This window comes from Diprion similis, chromosome 5, assembly GCF_021155765.1.
Source record: "Diprion similis isolate iyDipSimi1 chromosome 5, iyDipSimi1.1, whole genome shotgun sequence".
NCBI lineage: Eukaryota > Metazoa > Arthropoda > Insecta > Hymenoptera > Diprionidae > Diprion > Diprion similis.
The window spans coordinates 5,402,359-5,419,508 of NC_060109.1; the positions used below are offsets into that span (position 1 = coordinate 5,402,359).

Below are 17,150 nucleotides of genomic sequence, written 5' to 3' on the forward strand. Positions count from 1 at the left end.
GTTATTATCTTGAACCTATCTTGAATATATCTCTTTCCGATTTAGACGCAACCGATCGAAGCCGCCATTACCGGTGCTTCCATCCGTTGCTTTCCTCTCGGGTTTTCGTGTGCTTATTACCTTTAGATTAACTACCTTTCAATTTATTTACCTGGTGTGTGCTGATATTCTGTTAATATTCTCATCCCGATTTCATTTCTATTGTCCTATCACATGTATCACCCCCTGTGTGAGTGTGTGTGTGCATGTGAGTGTGATTCTTTGGTAGTATTAGTAGCGTCTCTTGATTATTCCACCCATATCTAGTCTGTATACTCCGTGACCGAAATCGCGTCCAGTCGACCAAAATCACTAATATAAAATAACAGGGCCCGAGAATAAAGCCGATATACGATAAATATTCGCGTTGACTATCGAGTGTGGTCGCTTTTGTATAGTTACTTCGAGCTCGTTTGTGTTACTCATATCGTTCTGATTATTTTTGTCATATAGTATTATATTGAATAAGACCTAGGGTATTTAATATTCAATTTCCGCGTTTGTAATTAACGATAAATAATTTGTTGAAATATTATACCGGGACAATCTCTAGAAACTATACAAGAACTGCGCATGCGCCAAATGATTCAATTACATTGGTCGGCGAAATTGCCCCGCGGCGTAATTTTCGTCAGTTGACCAAGGCGACCAACGTACACGAAATGTGACAAGGCTCTGAATATCTTGCGCGTAAAGTAGCGTATTGAGGTTATGTTGATATTTATTCCTACTTATCGTGATTTTTCTAAGAAAAGTGTCATTCAGCAATACCGTAGTTGATATTAGAAGATATTTAATCGACACAATAAAGGCGTCAATGGAGAAACAAATATCAAAAGCTACAGAAATTGGATCAGTTATTTATTGAAAGAAGAAATCTGAAATTAAATGTGGAACGTCATCAACGAGTGGGAGTCTAGACAAACTGAGGCAGGTAAGTAAAAATATTGTTTATTTTAAACAGATTCTTTATTTACATAAAATTAAAAATAAATGGTTTGTTGAAACCCAGTAGAAGGTTGCTCCGGAGTAGATTTGTTACAGTGCAGTGCTCCGGAAGCCAGTAATCAGTGCCGATGAACATGAAATATTAAAATAAAATCAGTAACAAGGAATAAAAGAAATAGTGTATCTTGAAATACAAAGCTTAGGAGTACAAAAAGTAGTAATTCGTTTTTCTGTCGCAATGTATTGAAAATTAGTGGTATCCGAAACAATCAGAAGCTCTTGTTTGATAATATCTTTTAATATTTTCAGGTGGTAAACAAGCATCATCGAAGCGAGACTAAAGTTGTCAGGCGTCGAAGCGTGTAAGTAAGTTTCTGATATGATATTTGCATATTACAATATTTTCACATGTATTCGATGATAAAATTCGTTTGTTCTGACAGACTTAAAGTTTCAAGTTTGGATAATCGGATTAAAATCATACCTTACCTGATGGTCAAAACGTTTTGGTGGCTAGGGCCCTAGTTTCTCGATTAATGCCACCGTTCCAACCATCGAACCTGGTTGTTCCGTTGTTCCATCAGACATCAGGTATCCGAGGGAATTTCTTCTGGTCATCGCCACCTTCTGAACATCAGTCGTGGCAAAATTGAAGAGCACGACACGCTACAGATCATGGTGTTTGAATATTCCACCATTTTAGATCTATCGAGCCAATAGTAATAAGTTTGTTATTTAACAATTGCTGCTAACTAATTTTACAGAGCAACCATTCCGTGCACCATTGTAATCCAAGCAGTATTATTGGCCCGCATTATTTTTCAAATTTTATTTCCGGCAGTTTTGATATTTTATTTTTCTCTCTCTTGGTATTCAATTCAGATGAATAGTGTTTCAAGTGTTGAATCAGATTCCAGGGATGAATTTTGATGTGTAAACTAAACCAATCTCAATCTAAAAATGTTGGATAACTTCAGTTGAAAATGTCTTTAAAATCAATATTAATCGACAGTATTATCTGACTAGCTAGTTGCAGCTATCATCCATGATTGAGCCTCGTTCAACCCCAGCAAGGTCTAAGGAATGCATTCACTTACTAGGACACGTTACAATTGATCACTTTGTCTACAATAGGACTTACTTGCTGGCTAACTTTTTTATGATGAATCTTTATCAGGGAGTTATCCGGTAACTTATTGAAAGCTTGAAACCAGATTCAATTTTATACTCTTACAATGGCCCTTCACTGGTGGCGTATTGACATATGTTAAAAACAATATAAGTTTTAGAGTATTACATAAAAAGAGTATTGAACAAAATATATGGAGCTTGCGACCCGTCAATCGATGCACGCCTACTGAGGATCGTGTCAGCAGCAAGGATGAGGACAAATGAGGCTTACGATACGTCACGAAATTAAAGAATGGTTAAATCGGTGAATCAGGCTGCAAAATAATAATTCTCCGAAATAAACGGGAGGAAAATTTTGTTGGGCGCCAGGTACGCTGTACCACGATAATCTGAAAGGTAAAAAGGGAAAAAGGGAACTCGGTAGCTCAGTATTTGGCGGCGGGGAGTGGCCGGATAGTGAACGGACAACACACTTTTCTATTATAAAAAATTGCCCAAGAGTAAAGGTAACGAAATGTTAGTTTATTAGCAGGGACGGAAGTAGGTCTCAAAGTTACCTAGGTCGTACACAGTTCTTGAGGAAGAGTGGTGACAAAAACAAAGGATGGTTTAAAAGACTCGATACCGGAAACGGAAATAATAGCGTAACAAAGCAAAACAATCTTTACTGATTGAAATACACGAATGATAGAAAGAAACTCGTAACCAAACAAAGATAGTAACTTAAATGACTATAAACAATCTTCGTTAAGTAAAATACAAGAAATCTTAAACTTAATATCACGCGAGAATAATAACGATAACTCGAATTGAAAGACAATCTTCGATAAATAAGATACAAGAAATCTTAACGGAATAAGGTACGGAACCAACGCAACGTGACAGCTGGTGACGAAAGACTCGATATAATACAAAGGAGTCGAAAACGGGAAACACAGCGTCAGCTGTCACAAGACCAGAACTCGTCTAATTACAAAATAATAATACAAGAGTCTTAACCTTAAATTATGACCGGTAACAATATTTTAAACGATACAAGATATTCGCTTCTTGCGCACGCGTTGTATCTACCTTAAAGGAGAGCGTACGGTTACGCGGCGCACGACACAACGGGAAGAAAGTACGGTGGCGTAACCATCCAGGGAGCGCTCGATTTGTAACTCGACAGCTCTCGAAAGGCACAGTGGCGTGGCGGCTTCGGTTCTCCGCGATGTTTCGATATATCGGATCCAGCGCCACGCGGTAGCGGGAGATAGCGCGGGGACGATTCAAACAACGACGCCACAAAGATGGCCGCAACCGACGCTATTGCGTAATATTACACGATTGTTGCGCAATTATACAAGATGTGATTTTTGATGAACGGTAACACGATAACGAGATCCAATACGATATTTAATTAAACGAGAGCAACAATCGAAACGATATTTCTTCACGATATCGCGGTTAAGTTACCCGAAAACACAAAGGACTAGAATGACGCCGTCGCCACGCGGACGCGAGGAGAGGGGGCCATGCGGGGTAAAATTAACAGAAAAAATTCGGGAACAAAAGTAGGGATGTTAATAATTGGTTAGGCTCGTCGAAATGGTCATTGAATAAATTAATAGGCCACACGAAAACCCGAGATACGGAAAATTACGACCCAAACGGTCACCAAGACAAAAGATAAGCAATTGCGTCTCGGGGGTTCGAGCGGTAACAAAAGCTTACTTACGTTAGTAGAACAGGATCGGTGTCTCACGCACAATAATTAGAGTCCTGGTTAATAGTTTATGACACAGGCTCACTGAACGACACAAAACGAGAAAAGGGAAAAGTTCGGTAACGATAAAAGGGATTATGATAACAAACAGGAACGATAAGAAGGAACGCTAACGGCAAAGGCAGCAAAGTACAAAAACACGTCTGATCGGACCAAGCCAAGATGCAGAAGTAAGTCGTTCGGGGACTCTTCCGCGCAGCGTCGTAGTTGCAACGGCGTTGTTTGCCGAACTTCTTTTTCGGGACGTCGGTTGGCAGCACCTCCTGGGCAGGGCTTCTGGCAGGCCTCGCAGCACTCGCAGCTTTCGCCGTGCCTAACCCCTTTAAGATGCGTGGGCGGTACTTTCAGCGGTACTGAGCCAGTAGAGGGCTCTTTAACGTTCACCGACGTTGTTGGTGAACATCACGTTACGGCCTTGGACCTCCCTCCTGAATAATCTGACCGAATTTTAACTTCTTCGGACCAGGGTGACGAAACAGCTGGGGAGGGTATGGCGTTCAAGTGAGCCGATTCGCCCACATTTCTCGGCTCCGTGGATGATGTAGTAGGCGGCAGCCTCGTAGCTCTCCGGAACGTATGCGGGGGAGGCACGGGTACTAGCTGCGAGGCGTTGAGCCACCTGCCAGGACGATTTCATCCTCGTAGATGTACCCTTGGCGTTGTCGAATTGTCGGTAGCTGTTCTTTTCCCTCCTCTCTCTCTCACCGCCTTTATCTCTCAGGATATCTCGGGATAGGTGGGAAGAAGGGGAAACAAAATCGAAAGAAATTAGTAACAAAACTTAAAATTACATGTATGACCATATCGACTGCCAATAATCCTTGCTGCCTTTTCACGATAACGGGGATATCGGAGGTCATATAATGCGGTGCAAATCGCCGTGTTACAAGCTATACGATACAATTAAAAAGTACATATGAAGGAATCGTTGTGTGTAATGTTTATCACTCACCAAGTGCGAGCGATGGTAAATTTAGCCATGGATAAGCCATGGATCGATAAAATAGTTGAAGAAAAGAGTAAAGAGCGGGACATAGCTTATAAAAACGCGGTACATATAAACACGGACGAAAGTTGGAATAGATATCGGATATGCAGAAATGATCTGGTATATACAACACGAGAAAAGAAAAAACATTTCTACGAACAGAATATCGATGCACAAAAAAAAAATTCTCAAAAAATTTGGAAGACTATGAAACAATAGATAGGGGATAAAAAAATAAGCTTTGGAACAAAGTCAATTGAATTCAATAATATTTTATATACAGAACCGGAAATTATCGCACATAAGTTCAACGAATTTTTTATACAAAGTATAGAGGAAATAGTAGAAGAAATAGGAATAATAGCAGATGATCAAAATTTAATATTAAACGATATGAATGCGGATAGATGTTTTGATAAGTTTCAAATAGTACAACACAATGATCTCGAGGAAATTATAAATAGGTTAAACAATCGGAAAGGTTCGAACAATGAAATAACAGCAGACATAATTAAAATGGTATGGAAGTGTGATAGTCGTATAATATTGGATGTCATAAATAAATCATTACAAGAAGGGGAGGTACCTGACGAATGGAAAACCTCAATAATTACACCAATACCCAAAGTAAACGGTAGCATCAAAGCTGAAGAATACAGACCTATAAATACTCTTCCCATTCATGAAAAGGTTTTGGAACAAGTGGTAAAAAGTCAGTTAATGAAATATATTAATAAAAAAGAAGTCTTAATTAAGCAACAATCAGGATTTAGAACAGGATTTTCATGCGAGACTGCGTTACAAGATACATTGATTGAATGGAGAGTATAGTTGGATAAAAGTAAAGTTATAGGAGTTGTATTCATAGATTTTAAGCGAGCGTTCGAGACTGTAAATAGAAAAATATTAATAAAAAAATTGCAGAAATATGGGGTGAAAAGAACAGTGTTGGCGTGGTTTGACTCATACCTGAACAATAGGAAACAACAAGTGAAATATGGAAAAATAATATCGGAGGAACTATTGGTGAGGTATGGTGTACCCCAAGGATCGAAGCTAGTACCGTTATTATTTATAATTTATATAAATGACGTAGTACAAGCGCTAGAAGGAAGTGGATGTTCTTGTAAATTATTTGCGGATGACATGATTCTCTATGTTGCTAGTGACGACGTATTATATATTGAGAATAGATTAAATTTCGCTCTAAGTAAATTGTCGGAATGGTTGCAATGTAATTCTTTAAAAATAAATGTAAAAAAACGGTTTGTATGATGATACATGATCCAAGAAAATTAAATGTGAAGAGAAGATGTGTAATAAGAGTGGAGGATAATATGATAAGTGAAGTGGAGGAGCATAAATACTTAGGTATTATAATTGATGAAAATTTATCGTTTGGGAACCATGCGTGGTACATGGCAAAAAAAGTTGGAAAGAAGATTGGATTTTTGAACCGTATCTAGAGAGAACTGAGCGTGTATACTCGCGTCGTGATATATAAAGCAATCATAGCCCCACACTATGAGTATTGTAGCACATTGATGCTGAATTGGAGTGAAAAAAAAAATGGACATGATACAAAAAACGCAAAATCGTGCAATGCAGTCCATATTAATGGTAAACATGTTTACGCCAATACGAACAATGCTGGACGTGTTGGGGTTTATGAGCGGAAGGGAGAGAATGAAGTACAATATATGTGTTCTAGTGTACAAAATGAAAAATGGACTTGCGCCAGAATATTTGCGCAGCGAAATTCGTACAGTTAGCGAAAGGCACGGATATAACACTAGAAATAAGAATGACCTAGAAGTGCGAAGAACAAGAACTGTAACAGCAGGGAGAACGCTGGTATATGAAGGATTTCAAGTTTACAATGAATTGCCGAGAGAAATAAAAAATGCCCGAACGATAGAAATATTTAAGGGACTAGTTAAGGAATATATAAAAATAAATAATAGATAAGAGATAACAGTCTATAGTATGTTGTGTGCAATGTTGTGTATGGACTTTAGAAGTCATAAGAAAGGTGTAGTTTGTAGTAATGATTATAATGTATAGGGTAAGAGAATGTAAGACATTAGGGAGTAAGGAAGTTATATATGTAACAAGTATTGTAATCTGCACGAGCAGTAAGTAGCTATAAGCTAAATAAAACTCAATCAATCAATCAATTCACTGAAACTGAAAGTTTGTGAATCTCCATTTATTACAATTAATTCTGCATCCCATGTTAACACTGTTCGAAACAAAAAATCTCATCCTGAGATTGGAAATGGAATCTGCAATGCAAAAGTTATCTAGTGGCACAAGTTAAAAACAAAGAACCTTATAACGGTTTCTGCGACAGAGGGATTCCTTCCGGATATTCATGTTACTGGATGATGTTCGGAGCACTATGAAGAAGATATTGTATTGGATTCAGGTTTAAGTAAATATTTTCATGAACTTCGTTGAAAATTAGATATTCATTTGTTCCAAAGGAACAAGGGGTACAATGTTGAACCCGATAAGTCAATATTTTCATATGAATGTTCTGAACATTACTCTAAAACATGATTATCCTTGAAGTTAATTGTGACACTGAGGCACATTTTGAAAATGTTGATTTTCAACTTGTGTCACAGAATGTTTCTGAGTTTTACTCTTCGGATTATATTTTTTTAGATTAGATTTGAAATTGAAAGAAACCGTAAGATCTACAACTTCATTTGCCAACCAACAAAAGTGGCCGATGATCTCTGTATGTGTCATGAATTGAATGGGAAGAGAAGACATCAGCGAACAGCAGATATGCTATTATTTTGGCTGTATTTTCTGTTGAAAGAAAAAAATTTCATTGTTATTCTTAATGTATGAAGTAATGAAAATGATTGAATAAATTGTCCCCACCTGTCTGCTTCGTTTCTTCCAAGCACCCAACATTTGAACAGATTTCTTGTTTCAATCAAATAGGACCAATTTTCAAAGAGCATCAGCATTAAATTCCGACCGTTCTTTGAACAATCAATTTTCAATAACAAATGCTTCCCAAGCCTTTCCGAGTGACTATCTCAATGACTTGAGATTCTAACCTCAAAAATGCATGTGAACTACATCGCCGACAGAAACAGAGTTTGACAGCAGGGTCTCGGGGTGGCCAGACTGCACGGACGGCGGATTTAAATTCGCGCATGCGCAGTTCTTATATAGTTTCTAGAGATGGTCCCGGTATATCAAGTTAAGCGTTCTAGATTAGCCATTTTGCGCCGCTTAGCTTGGCGTCCCCGTCCGTTAATTGTATCTTTGATATTTATTCTTTTGTTAAAATATTGTTATCCTCGTTTCTTCCCCACGTGTTTCCGTCGCCTTCCGCGACGCGTCACGGGGACTTACTTGTAATCTGTTCTACCGACGAGATTGCATGTACAAGGTTGCGTAGCTGAGACCTTCCTTATCCGCCTTAAATAAATTCCTCTCTTACCTACTAACCTACGGTGCTTTGTTTAACGTGTTTTTTTTCACTCTTTGCCCCCACGTTCCCCTCTGCCAAAAACTGACAGCTGAGCATCTCGAGGTCAAGGTCCGCAGCTGAGAGCAGCTGTTTACCTTCTTTGTTTTTTAATTGATCTGCTTCAACTTATTACCGCTTATATCATGATCATTGCGACCTGGCGCACGTTGCAAGCGTTTGCTGGCGACCTAGCTTGTCCTTAGCTTCCCCGTAAGGCGAGTGTGGCCGTTACAATATATATATAGGCAATTTAGAGACACCATATATATATATATTTATCGTAAAATGACAAGAGACCTTTTTTGTAGAACGTTTAATTTCCTACAAAAACATGTCTATGAATTTTCTGTACGACGCATCGTTATCTAGTTATAAAAATCGCAGGGAGCAAGAACCATTTTTGCCATGTTATTCTTATGGGAAATCCAAAAGCGCGACGCGCCACCCCTTAATATTAATATTAAGATTCCTTATTTCAACTGGAGTTTTCATATATCTAAATGAAGCTTTCAAGCTTGTTTCCAAGAAAAAATAAAAAAAAATTTTTTTTTGACACACCCTAATATATACACTGTAACATTGCGCTCATAACGCATGTTATAGACCGCCACCTCCACTCCAAATTCTCGTATAAAACGGTAGCGACGAGAAGTCATGGCATACAATATGGGCGGAATTAAAATTAAATAAAATATTTTCCTCATCCTGTTTGCTTTAAATATCTCTCCCTATGTCCCGACTACCTCCAATCCCTTCCCATGAGCGGTCAACCCGAGAGCACGCCAAGGAGGAGAACGCCGGCAGCACCTAACCTCCCGCACGATCCTAACAACCTGGACATGCACGCTTCTAACAACCTGGGAATGCGAGCATCTCCTTGGATTCACCCCGGGCAGGTTCCTCAACGCCTCAGCCGAGTACCTGGGTCTCTGCTACCGAACTCCCGAGATATCTCCAGAGCTGCCGCCTATCGACGGGACTGTGTCCATTAATTAAAGGGAAAGAGCATCTCCGAACGACTGCCGCCGAGACCGAATGACGTCTAGCCAATTCCGCCAATTCCCAATACCGCTAACATTATCTGGCGTCAAATGGGTGAACCGCAAATCCTGATGGTCCAACGTCGCAGATCCATCTGTACCGAAAAGTCGCAAACTCTTCCTCGGCGGGCCGACAACGGCCCTGACTACCGGCAGTGAACGTAACCACCCTCGCTCGACCCCGCTCAACCTGGCGGTTAGCCGCCTATCGCACAACGAGAGGGACCCAGAGAAACAGCTGAGAGCCACGAGCCCTGCCCGGACACCTACCGGCCGGCTTCTCCAGAGACAACGCGCCAATGCCATCTCCCGATTGTCTTCTGTTACTGTTTTTGGCAACGCTAACGAAGCTAGAAAAAGACCGCCATGATAGCGTCACTTCTCGTCCTGCTACGATAGCGACTAGACGTACCGTATCATCCCTTAAATTGCTTACGTATTGTTCTTTGTTTGGTGTTAGTAGTGATTTATTTTTTTTGTAAACCGGATTACTAACCCCGGCATTTTGTGAGTAAGCTTCCCTTCCTGCACGACTCCCCGAGTTATTACCTTGAATCTCTCTCTTGAATACATCTCTTTCCGATTTAGACGCAACCGATCGAAGCCGCCATTACCGGTGCTTCCATCCGTTGCTTTTCTCTCGGGTTTTCGTGTGCTTATAACCCCTAGATTAACTACCTTTTAATTTATCTACCTGGTGTGTGCTAATATTTTGTTAATATTCTCATCCCCATTTCATTTCTATTGTATTATCACGTGTATCACCCCCCCTTTGTGTGAGTGTGTGTGTGTGCATGTGCGTGCGATTCTTTATTTGTATTAGTAGCGTCTCTTCATTATTCCGCCCATATCTAGTCCATATACTCCGTGTCACAGTATAGTTTGTTACCGACATCGCGTATAGTCGACCACAATTGTTAATATAAAATAACAAGGACCGAGAAAATAGTCCGTATTCGATAAATATTCGCGACAACTACCGAGTGTTGTCCCTTTTGTATAATATCTTCCTGCCTGTTTGTATTATTCATATCGTTCTAACTATTGTGATCTTGTGATATTATATCGAATAAGTCCTAGAGTAATTAATATTCAATTCCCGCGTGTGTAATTATCGATAAATAATTTGTTGAAATATTGTATGTTGAGTTAGCTGTTCTAGTTTAGCCATTTTGTGTCGCTTAGCTTGGCGTCACCGTCCATTAATTATATCTCTGATATTAATTCTTTTGTTAAAACCTTGTTATTCTCGTTTCTTCCCCGTCGCCTTCCGCGACGCGTCACGGGGACCTATCTGTACTCTGTTTTACCGACGAGGTGGCATGTTCAAGGTTGAGTAGTTGAGACCTTCCTTATCCACCTCAAATAAATCCCTCGTTCACCTACTAACCTACGGTGCTTTGTTTTACGTGTTTTGTTTCACTCTTTGCCCCCACGTTCCCCTCTACCAAAAACTGACAGCTGAGCATCCCGAGGTCAAGGACCGCTGCTGAGAGCAGCTGATTACCTTTTTTTTTCTTTACTTTTCTTTTTCTTTTGATCTGCTTTAACGTATCCCTACCTATATCGTGGTCATTGCGACCTGGCGCTCAACAGCTCTTCCCTTTTGAATTTCAATTAAATTTTAAAATTATTCCTTGTGCACGTTGCAAGCGTTTGCTGGCGACCTAGCTTATCCTTAGATTCCCCGTAAGGTGAGTGTGGCCGTTACAACACATCTGTGAGTTTCGTCGCAGAAGCACAGTTCGACTGTGTCTGTAAGATGTTAGAGACTGTGGTGTGTGGCTATTTGGGAGTGTAACCTGGTATCACTACTCCAGCCTGTTTGACGGACCCGGCCGCCCAAAGAGGAAATGAGGGAGTCATATCATATCGATGCGAGTTGGTAGTTTTTCAAGAAAGACGTAATTTCGAATATTGATTGGTTGACTTGAAAAATTAACGACAGAGCCAGGAATCGAACCTGGTTTATGAGTTATGACCTTACTAATTTAAAAGAATCTTTAAGACTAACAGAAAGAGAAACATAGAAATGCGATGGATATCAGTATCAACATCAATATTCAAACGATATTGCAATTTTAGTGATAGTCAAAAATAAGTTGACAATAAATAATTAACCGAGACTGATGTCACGTATTTACTTTCTCTTCGTACTCATAACTCATTCTTCTTCTAGAAACCTCTTAATTTTATTAGACTCAACAACCTCTCGCACGTCTTGTGCACATTTGGCTATCTCCTCTTTTTTCCAGAACCACGATCATGCACACTGCTTTCTGCACTCACTCATGCTTTGTTCTGCTCATCTCAAGTCACTTTATTTTTACCTGTCGACCTACACATTCCTCATCTACCTTCTGAACTGTTCGCTTCGTCTTGTGAGAAATAATTGCACGACACGGGAACGCAGGTAACCTGGGATTACTACACAACTGAGCAAGACTATTCCGTGTGTTACGTGGGGGTGAGACGTGTGCTGAGCAGTGATGATGAATGATTATAAATGATCAAGGCTGCTGCTACGTAATGACAATGATTAAAAATTATAAACTAAGAAAGACTCACCTTTCAATATGCCGGTAATGTGGGTACGTGTTACCACAGTCCTATACAGGCCTGTAAGAGTTGTTCAAATGGTTAAGGCGAAATTGTTATTATAAAATTGAATAGGCGATCGTTCATGATTTAAACTGGTAAAATATAAGATATATTTTTCAAACGATGTGTTATGAAGAAAGAACGATAACAGATGAATGATATAAAAATAAACGGAGAAATTATAATTATTAAAGTGTATGAATTTACATAAAATTAACATCGTGGGACGAATTTATATTCAAGTGAAGGGAAGCTGCAGAACTAGCTAAATTCAACCGTTTACGCTCTTAGCAAGTGTTGTTGTATGTTAATTAGAATGGTACATATATAATGGGTACCAAAACATCTATGATGAACGATTATTAATTTTATAGCTGGTTGTTTATTGTAATATTAAATCTCTCTTTTTAGATTAACGTGGCCTTTATATTTAAATCACAATCAAACCACCGATTCTTGTGTTACAAAATTGTTATTATGGGCCGAGCTGAAAATAAGAGAGTTACTCTCAAAATACCCACAAGGATATCATTTACATCTAGGCACCGGTTAGGTTCTGCGTTAAAATTCTCGGAGAATAACACATGTTATCTTGATTGCTGACTTAAAAGGTTGCCACCAATTCTATTCTGGATTTGCAATGTTTAACAAATGGTGAAAATAATGATTCGCATAATATGGAAGAAAACTCCTCGAATTAACTTATATTTTTCATGACGCTGGCGAAACTGAAAGACATTGGATGTAGTCGGTCCGTAAGTTGTGATTAGGATCAGAGTTTTACCTAAATATCAAAAAGGTTGTTGAATTCGAAACGATGATACCGGTCACTTATTCTTCATGAATTTTGAATTGGTGTTGTGATGTTGAAAGTTAGTCTTTGAAAGTTTAATAAAATTCAATTATCGATAATGATTTAGTTTTTTCCCGATTTTTGACGATTTAAAGTAGCTTTGATAATTGTTGATTATTATTATGACTATAAGGTTTTGTTATTTAATATAAAACCTAAAACTACTTAATGCAGTTGAACCGGGGCGGAACTTGGATTTAATTGGAAAATAGGAAAATCATATTGCGTCTTTTCCACGCCACGAAGAGAACTAGTAAAGAACAGGACAGCTGAAACGAAGGTGATAGCGATTCCTTTCAAATTCAAAGTATAAACTGAAACACTCGACAAGGGTCACAATTACGATTTTCCAGAACTGCTCTATCTGAAAGGGCAATACGGGTTGACGTCCACGCGTCTGGTGTAAGATTGATCTGAAGCCGGAGCTCTGGGTCAGCTCTTTCAACTGGAGCGCGACCTGGATAATAAAATGGTTCTTAGTTTCGTCACTTACATAATTAAAATATCGACAAAAGACATCCTAATGTAATTTTCATAGGTACATCCATACTGTATACTGATTACTCTATTTTGATTTAGTGCTTCTGATGTAAGTGAATTGTCCTGATTATTGATGGAAAATACATTTTAACAAAAGAAAGATTTTGAGGTTGAACTCACTGTTCAGCGATTTTTCACTCAGTTTTTAGTACTCGCTATTTGTTCGTTTATGTCATATAATATTGGAGACTGCTATCTATCTCTATGTGATTTTTACTAAGAGGGGTGGAACTGGTTGTTAGGAGAATATGAGAAATTAACGTAATAAATATTGCTTATAAACTGTCACTTAAGTGGCTAGAGAAAAATCTCGAAGGTGACGAGCGTTGCATGCTTGAAAAAAAAAGAAGGCGCGATTGAATAAAACGGAGTTTTGAAATAGGTATGCCTATTGGTGTGCGAGGAAATTGCAAGGCTCACCAGTCAAGCAAGACGGAAATTAGTCAACTACAAGTGCAAATACTTAATTACCGTCACTTTAAAAATATCAATTTTCGCGGAGACTGCAGTGTTACCGGTTATATCAAAAACGAAAGATTGGCATTGCAGAGGGGGAAGAGGGAACGGGCCACGAGCAGCACCCCAGGGTTCCCATTGGATTAGTACTGTTTGTGTTGTTCCATCGTTATATGGTTTCGTGTTTTATCGTTATATATTCCCTTTGATTGAAATTAAGTTAATTTTCTATTTGACGTTCAGTTACATTTCTGTGCTTTGCAAAATCATATGATCTTGGCGATCTTGATTAGTTTTGTGAGCCTAGTTTTTATTTATACATCATACCAATTGTTTTACTTTTATATATGCAATGGCCTTTTGTGAAGTTTTTTTAAGACACATCCAGTATTACCTTCTATGTCCACCCTATTGTCTTTTTATATTTACAAATTTATTAGGCATGAAACTTGGACAATTAATAGCTTTTAGTGTAGTCTGTATTCAAGTAACATTTTGTTTCCTTTCATTTTGAACCCACTGGGCACATATTTTTGCGACTTAAAAAAAAATGTCTGAACAGATAGTTTGAAAATCCCGAGACAGAGGCATTTGGCCCCCGTCAACCAGGGATAGCCTTTGGGAGGGTGGTTTTTGTCATTCATGCAAACAAATGTTATCTATTCGAATAAGCTTCTTAATTGTGCTTCGAAAGATCTTTGTAATATTAAAAGAGATGAACTGAAGCAAAATAGCACGAATTTAATGGAAACTTGGTTGCACGTGTATGTGGGTATTTTACCCTGTATGCAACATTATTTCGAAAAACGCAAGAACATAAATTCTCTACTTTTTTCTAATTTTTTAAATACAGTTAGCTGCATTCAAATATGATCAACAGTTTTTCAGTTATAGATAATTCCGAACGGTCAACCCCTATAATTTTTGAACATTCAACCCCATCGTAATCGGATAGGATGCATTTTTTATTGTTCGCCATGATAATTGTCCTCTAATTGGTTTTATTCAAATGTCTCAACTGAAAGCATGTGAAACAACGAACCTACCACTGGGGATGCTCAACTTGGGGGGTTACTATAACCCCTGTCAACCGTTTATCAGCAGGTAGAAAAATATATATCACGTGGATTTCAACGAAAAATAACATATCTTTAAATAAACGAAATCGGGCGGGACAACTCGATACCTTTCCTTGCCACTGAACTCTATTCCTTAACGTTCGGGAATAAATTACTCTTAAGTCGTTACACTGATATTCTGTGAAAACTAAAAGAAAACGAACGCACAAATAGTCAATCTGAGGAGATAAAAAATAAGAAGTTAAACATATGAAGAGATGAATAATTTTAACTAACCTACTGGTAGAAAGAAGTTTTAAAACCTTTCAATTCATACTATATTTACCCCTATCTTTCGTTCCACTAAATTGTTGAGATCGTCTGAACACTCGTGCCCGTCAGCGATGTTGTTGCTAATATTCAACGGGTTCTGATGTTTCTTTTTCTGTCACTCTCAAAAATGCTTTCTTACCAGTTATATTCTATCTCATGGATCAGAGACTCGAAAATCCGTCTGTCGAACTGACGAATGACAAAAATTCGCTCAATAATCTCGTAACTCGGTGGAATGTCGGTTTGTAATTTTTTCTTATTTTAACGATTTTTCAAATTTGTGCGAAGACGAATTGCTATGATAACGAGTTGCTTCCAATCCATGGTTCCTGCGAGATTTTTGTCAATCTCGGTGATAAGAATTTTTTAGAATGACACATTTTTTGACCCAATTCAACCTTGATAATCAAGATCAAGATCAAGATTAATTTTGCGGGTCATATCTTTCAGGATCTTTACTGATTCCGACCTGAAGAATGATCTAGATCTAGATGATCTGATCTACATGATTATCTAGCGAAACAGTGACAAATCACTTTTTTAGCAATACTTTGCGCAAAATCCAAGGGTCGATTTTAGCTAAGTTGACGCCAAAGTAAGCCGTTAAACCAGACTGATGGTTTATTCTTAGAACGTTCACGTAAATAATAATATAATTGTAAAGTATCGTATGTGTTACTGAATATTTTGTTTTCATATCGATCATGAATTCCTTGAGTTTTTTTGTTGGATGTATGCGTTCTCATAAGCTAATAACTATTGTGTGTAATACTGATTTGAAATATTCAAAACTACTCTTGATATTTGTTTATCGTCACGTTTGCATTGAAGGTGAAGAATATAATTATTACGGTGAAAAACGTTCGTTACGTTAATCCTCTTCACACAAAGTCGCCACCCGATGAGGGCTTTGCCCCCTGGACTCGCTGCCATTCCTCAATTCCTACCAACCTACACCCATGCACTAGAAGTATGAATGTTTTGAATTGCATTTTTTCACTATGGACCTCTGTTCTGAATTTTCTGCACAATGTTGCAAAAGATATCATAGCAAACACGTGCGTCGCGTTCAACGTACTCGTGAGGATTGAATGTCACTCGTGGCTGGCTTCGCCACACATTTCGCATTTTACGCTGTAATTGCATAATATACTATTGTATTTCGCGCCTCTTCCTCAGATCAAATGTAGTACCCCCTCCTCCCACAGGTGTCACCACAAATTTTAAAGCCCGTATAGAGGCTTTTTCTCTGCGACGTTGGTAGCTGTGCTGGCACGTCACTTCCTGATCTCATTCTTTTTCCTTGTGCAGGTGAAACCACACGTATTTTTTTTTTCTTGCACATACGATTTAAACAAATATGAATAATAAACGTGCGAGAAGTGTATCAACGAACAGCGAGGATAAGGAGAATGGTCTTGACAAGCGAATAAAGAGACTGGAAGAGTTGTTTCTCAGAAAAGAGAAGAAGAAAAAGCGAAAGAAAGAACGCAGTAAGTATTTGTTGAGGTTATGTTTGTTCTAGCACAAGAGATGAAGATTAGCTGGAGAAAACGCTATGAATAGTCGCGTGTTTAGGCTCTAACCTATTCACGAGAGTTATTACTCAGACCTATCGACAATATTCACGGACAAAGGAACATTCATGTAGGCTCTAACCTATATTGAGAGTTATACTCAAGCAAAAAACCTTTCCACGTCGCTCGAGAGGTCGAAATGGTCGTTACATTACCGAGAGCTGCCGAGAGCCACCCGTGTAGGCTCTAACATATACGGGGGAGTTATACTCAGGCCAGAAACATTGCCCCATCGCTCGAAAAGGCTCTAACCTTAGCGTACAGACAGACCTCGCATTAAAATTTTTTTTAATAATCTGAGCTTCAATGCGCTCTAACTTAATCT

The 17,150-nt window shown here is 38.6% G+C and overlaps 1 protein-coding gene across 1 annotated transcript; it reads left to right on the top strand.

The window, feature by feature from the left end:
- Positions 1-4,847: 4,847 nt before the first annotated feature.
- LOC124406219 lies at positions 4,848-6,839 on the top strand. The gene is made up of 5 exons (XM_046881575.1): positions 4,848-4,991; positions 5,091-5,696; positions 5,796-6,044; positions 6,179-6,329; positions 6,430-6,839. The coding sequence occupies exons 1-5, from the start codon at positions 4,848-4,850 to the stop codon at positions 6,837-6,839; spliced, it is 1,560 nt and encodes a 519-aa protein (XP_046737531.1).
- The last annotated feature ends 10,311 nt before the right edge of the window (positions 6,840-17,150 follow it).

Bases quoted from the DNA above. Each gene is read 5' to 3' on its own strand.
- LOC124406219 (XM_046881575.1), top strand. From the start codon at position 4,848: ATGGTAAATTTAGCCATGGATAAGCCATGGATCGATAAAATAGTTGAA. The intron at 6,045-6,178 runs GTATTATATATT...TTAAATGTGAAG, and splicing joins TCTATGTTGCTAGTGACGAC to AGAAGATGTGTAATAAGAGT. The intron at 6,330-6,429 runs GTATCTAGAGAG...GCTGAATTGGAG, and splicing joins GAAGATTGGATTTTTGAACC to TGAAAAAAAAAATGGACATG.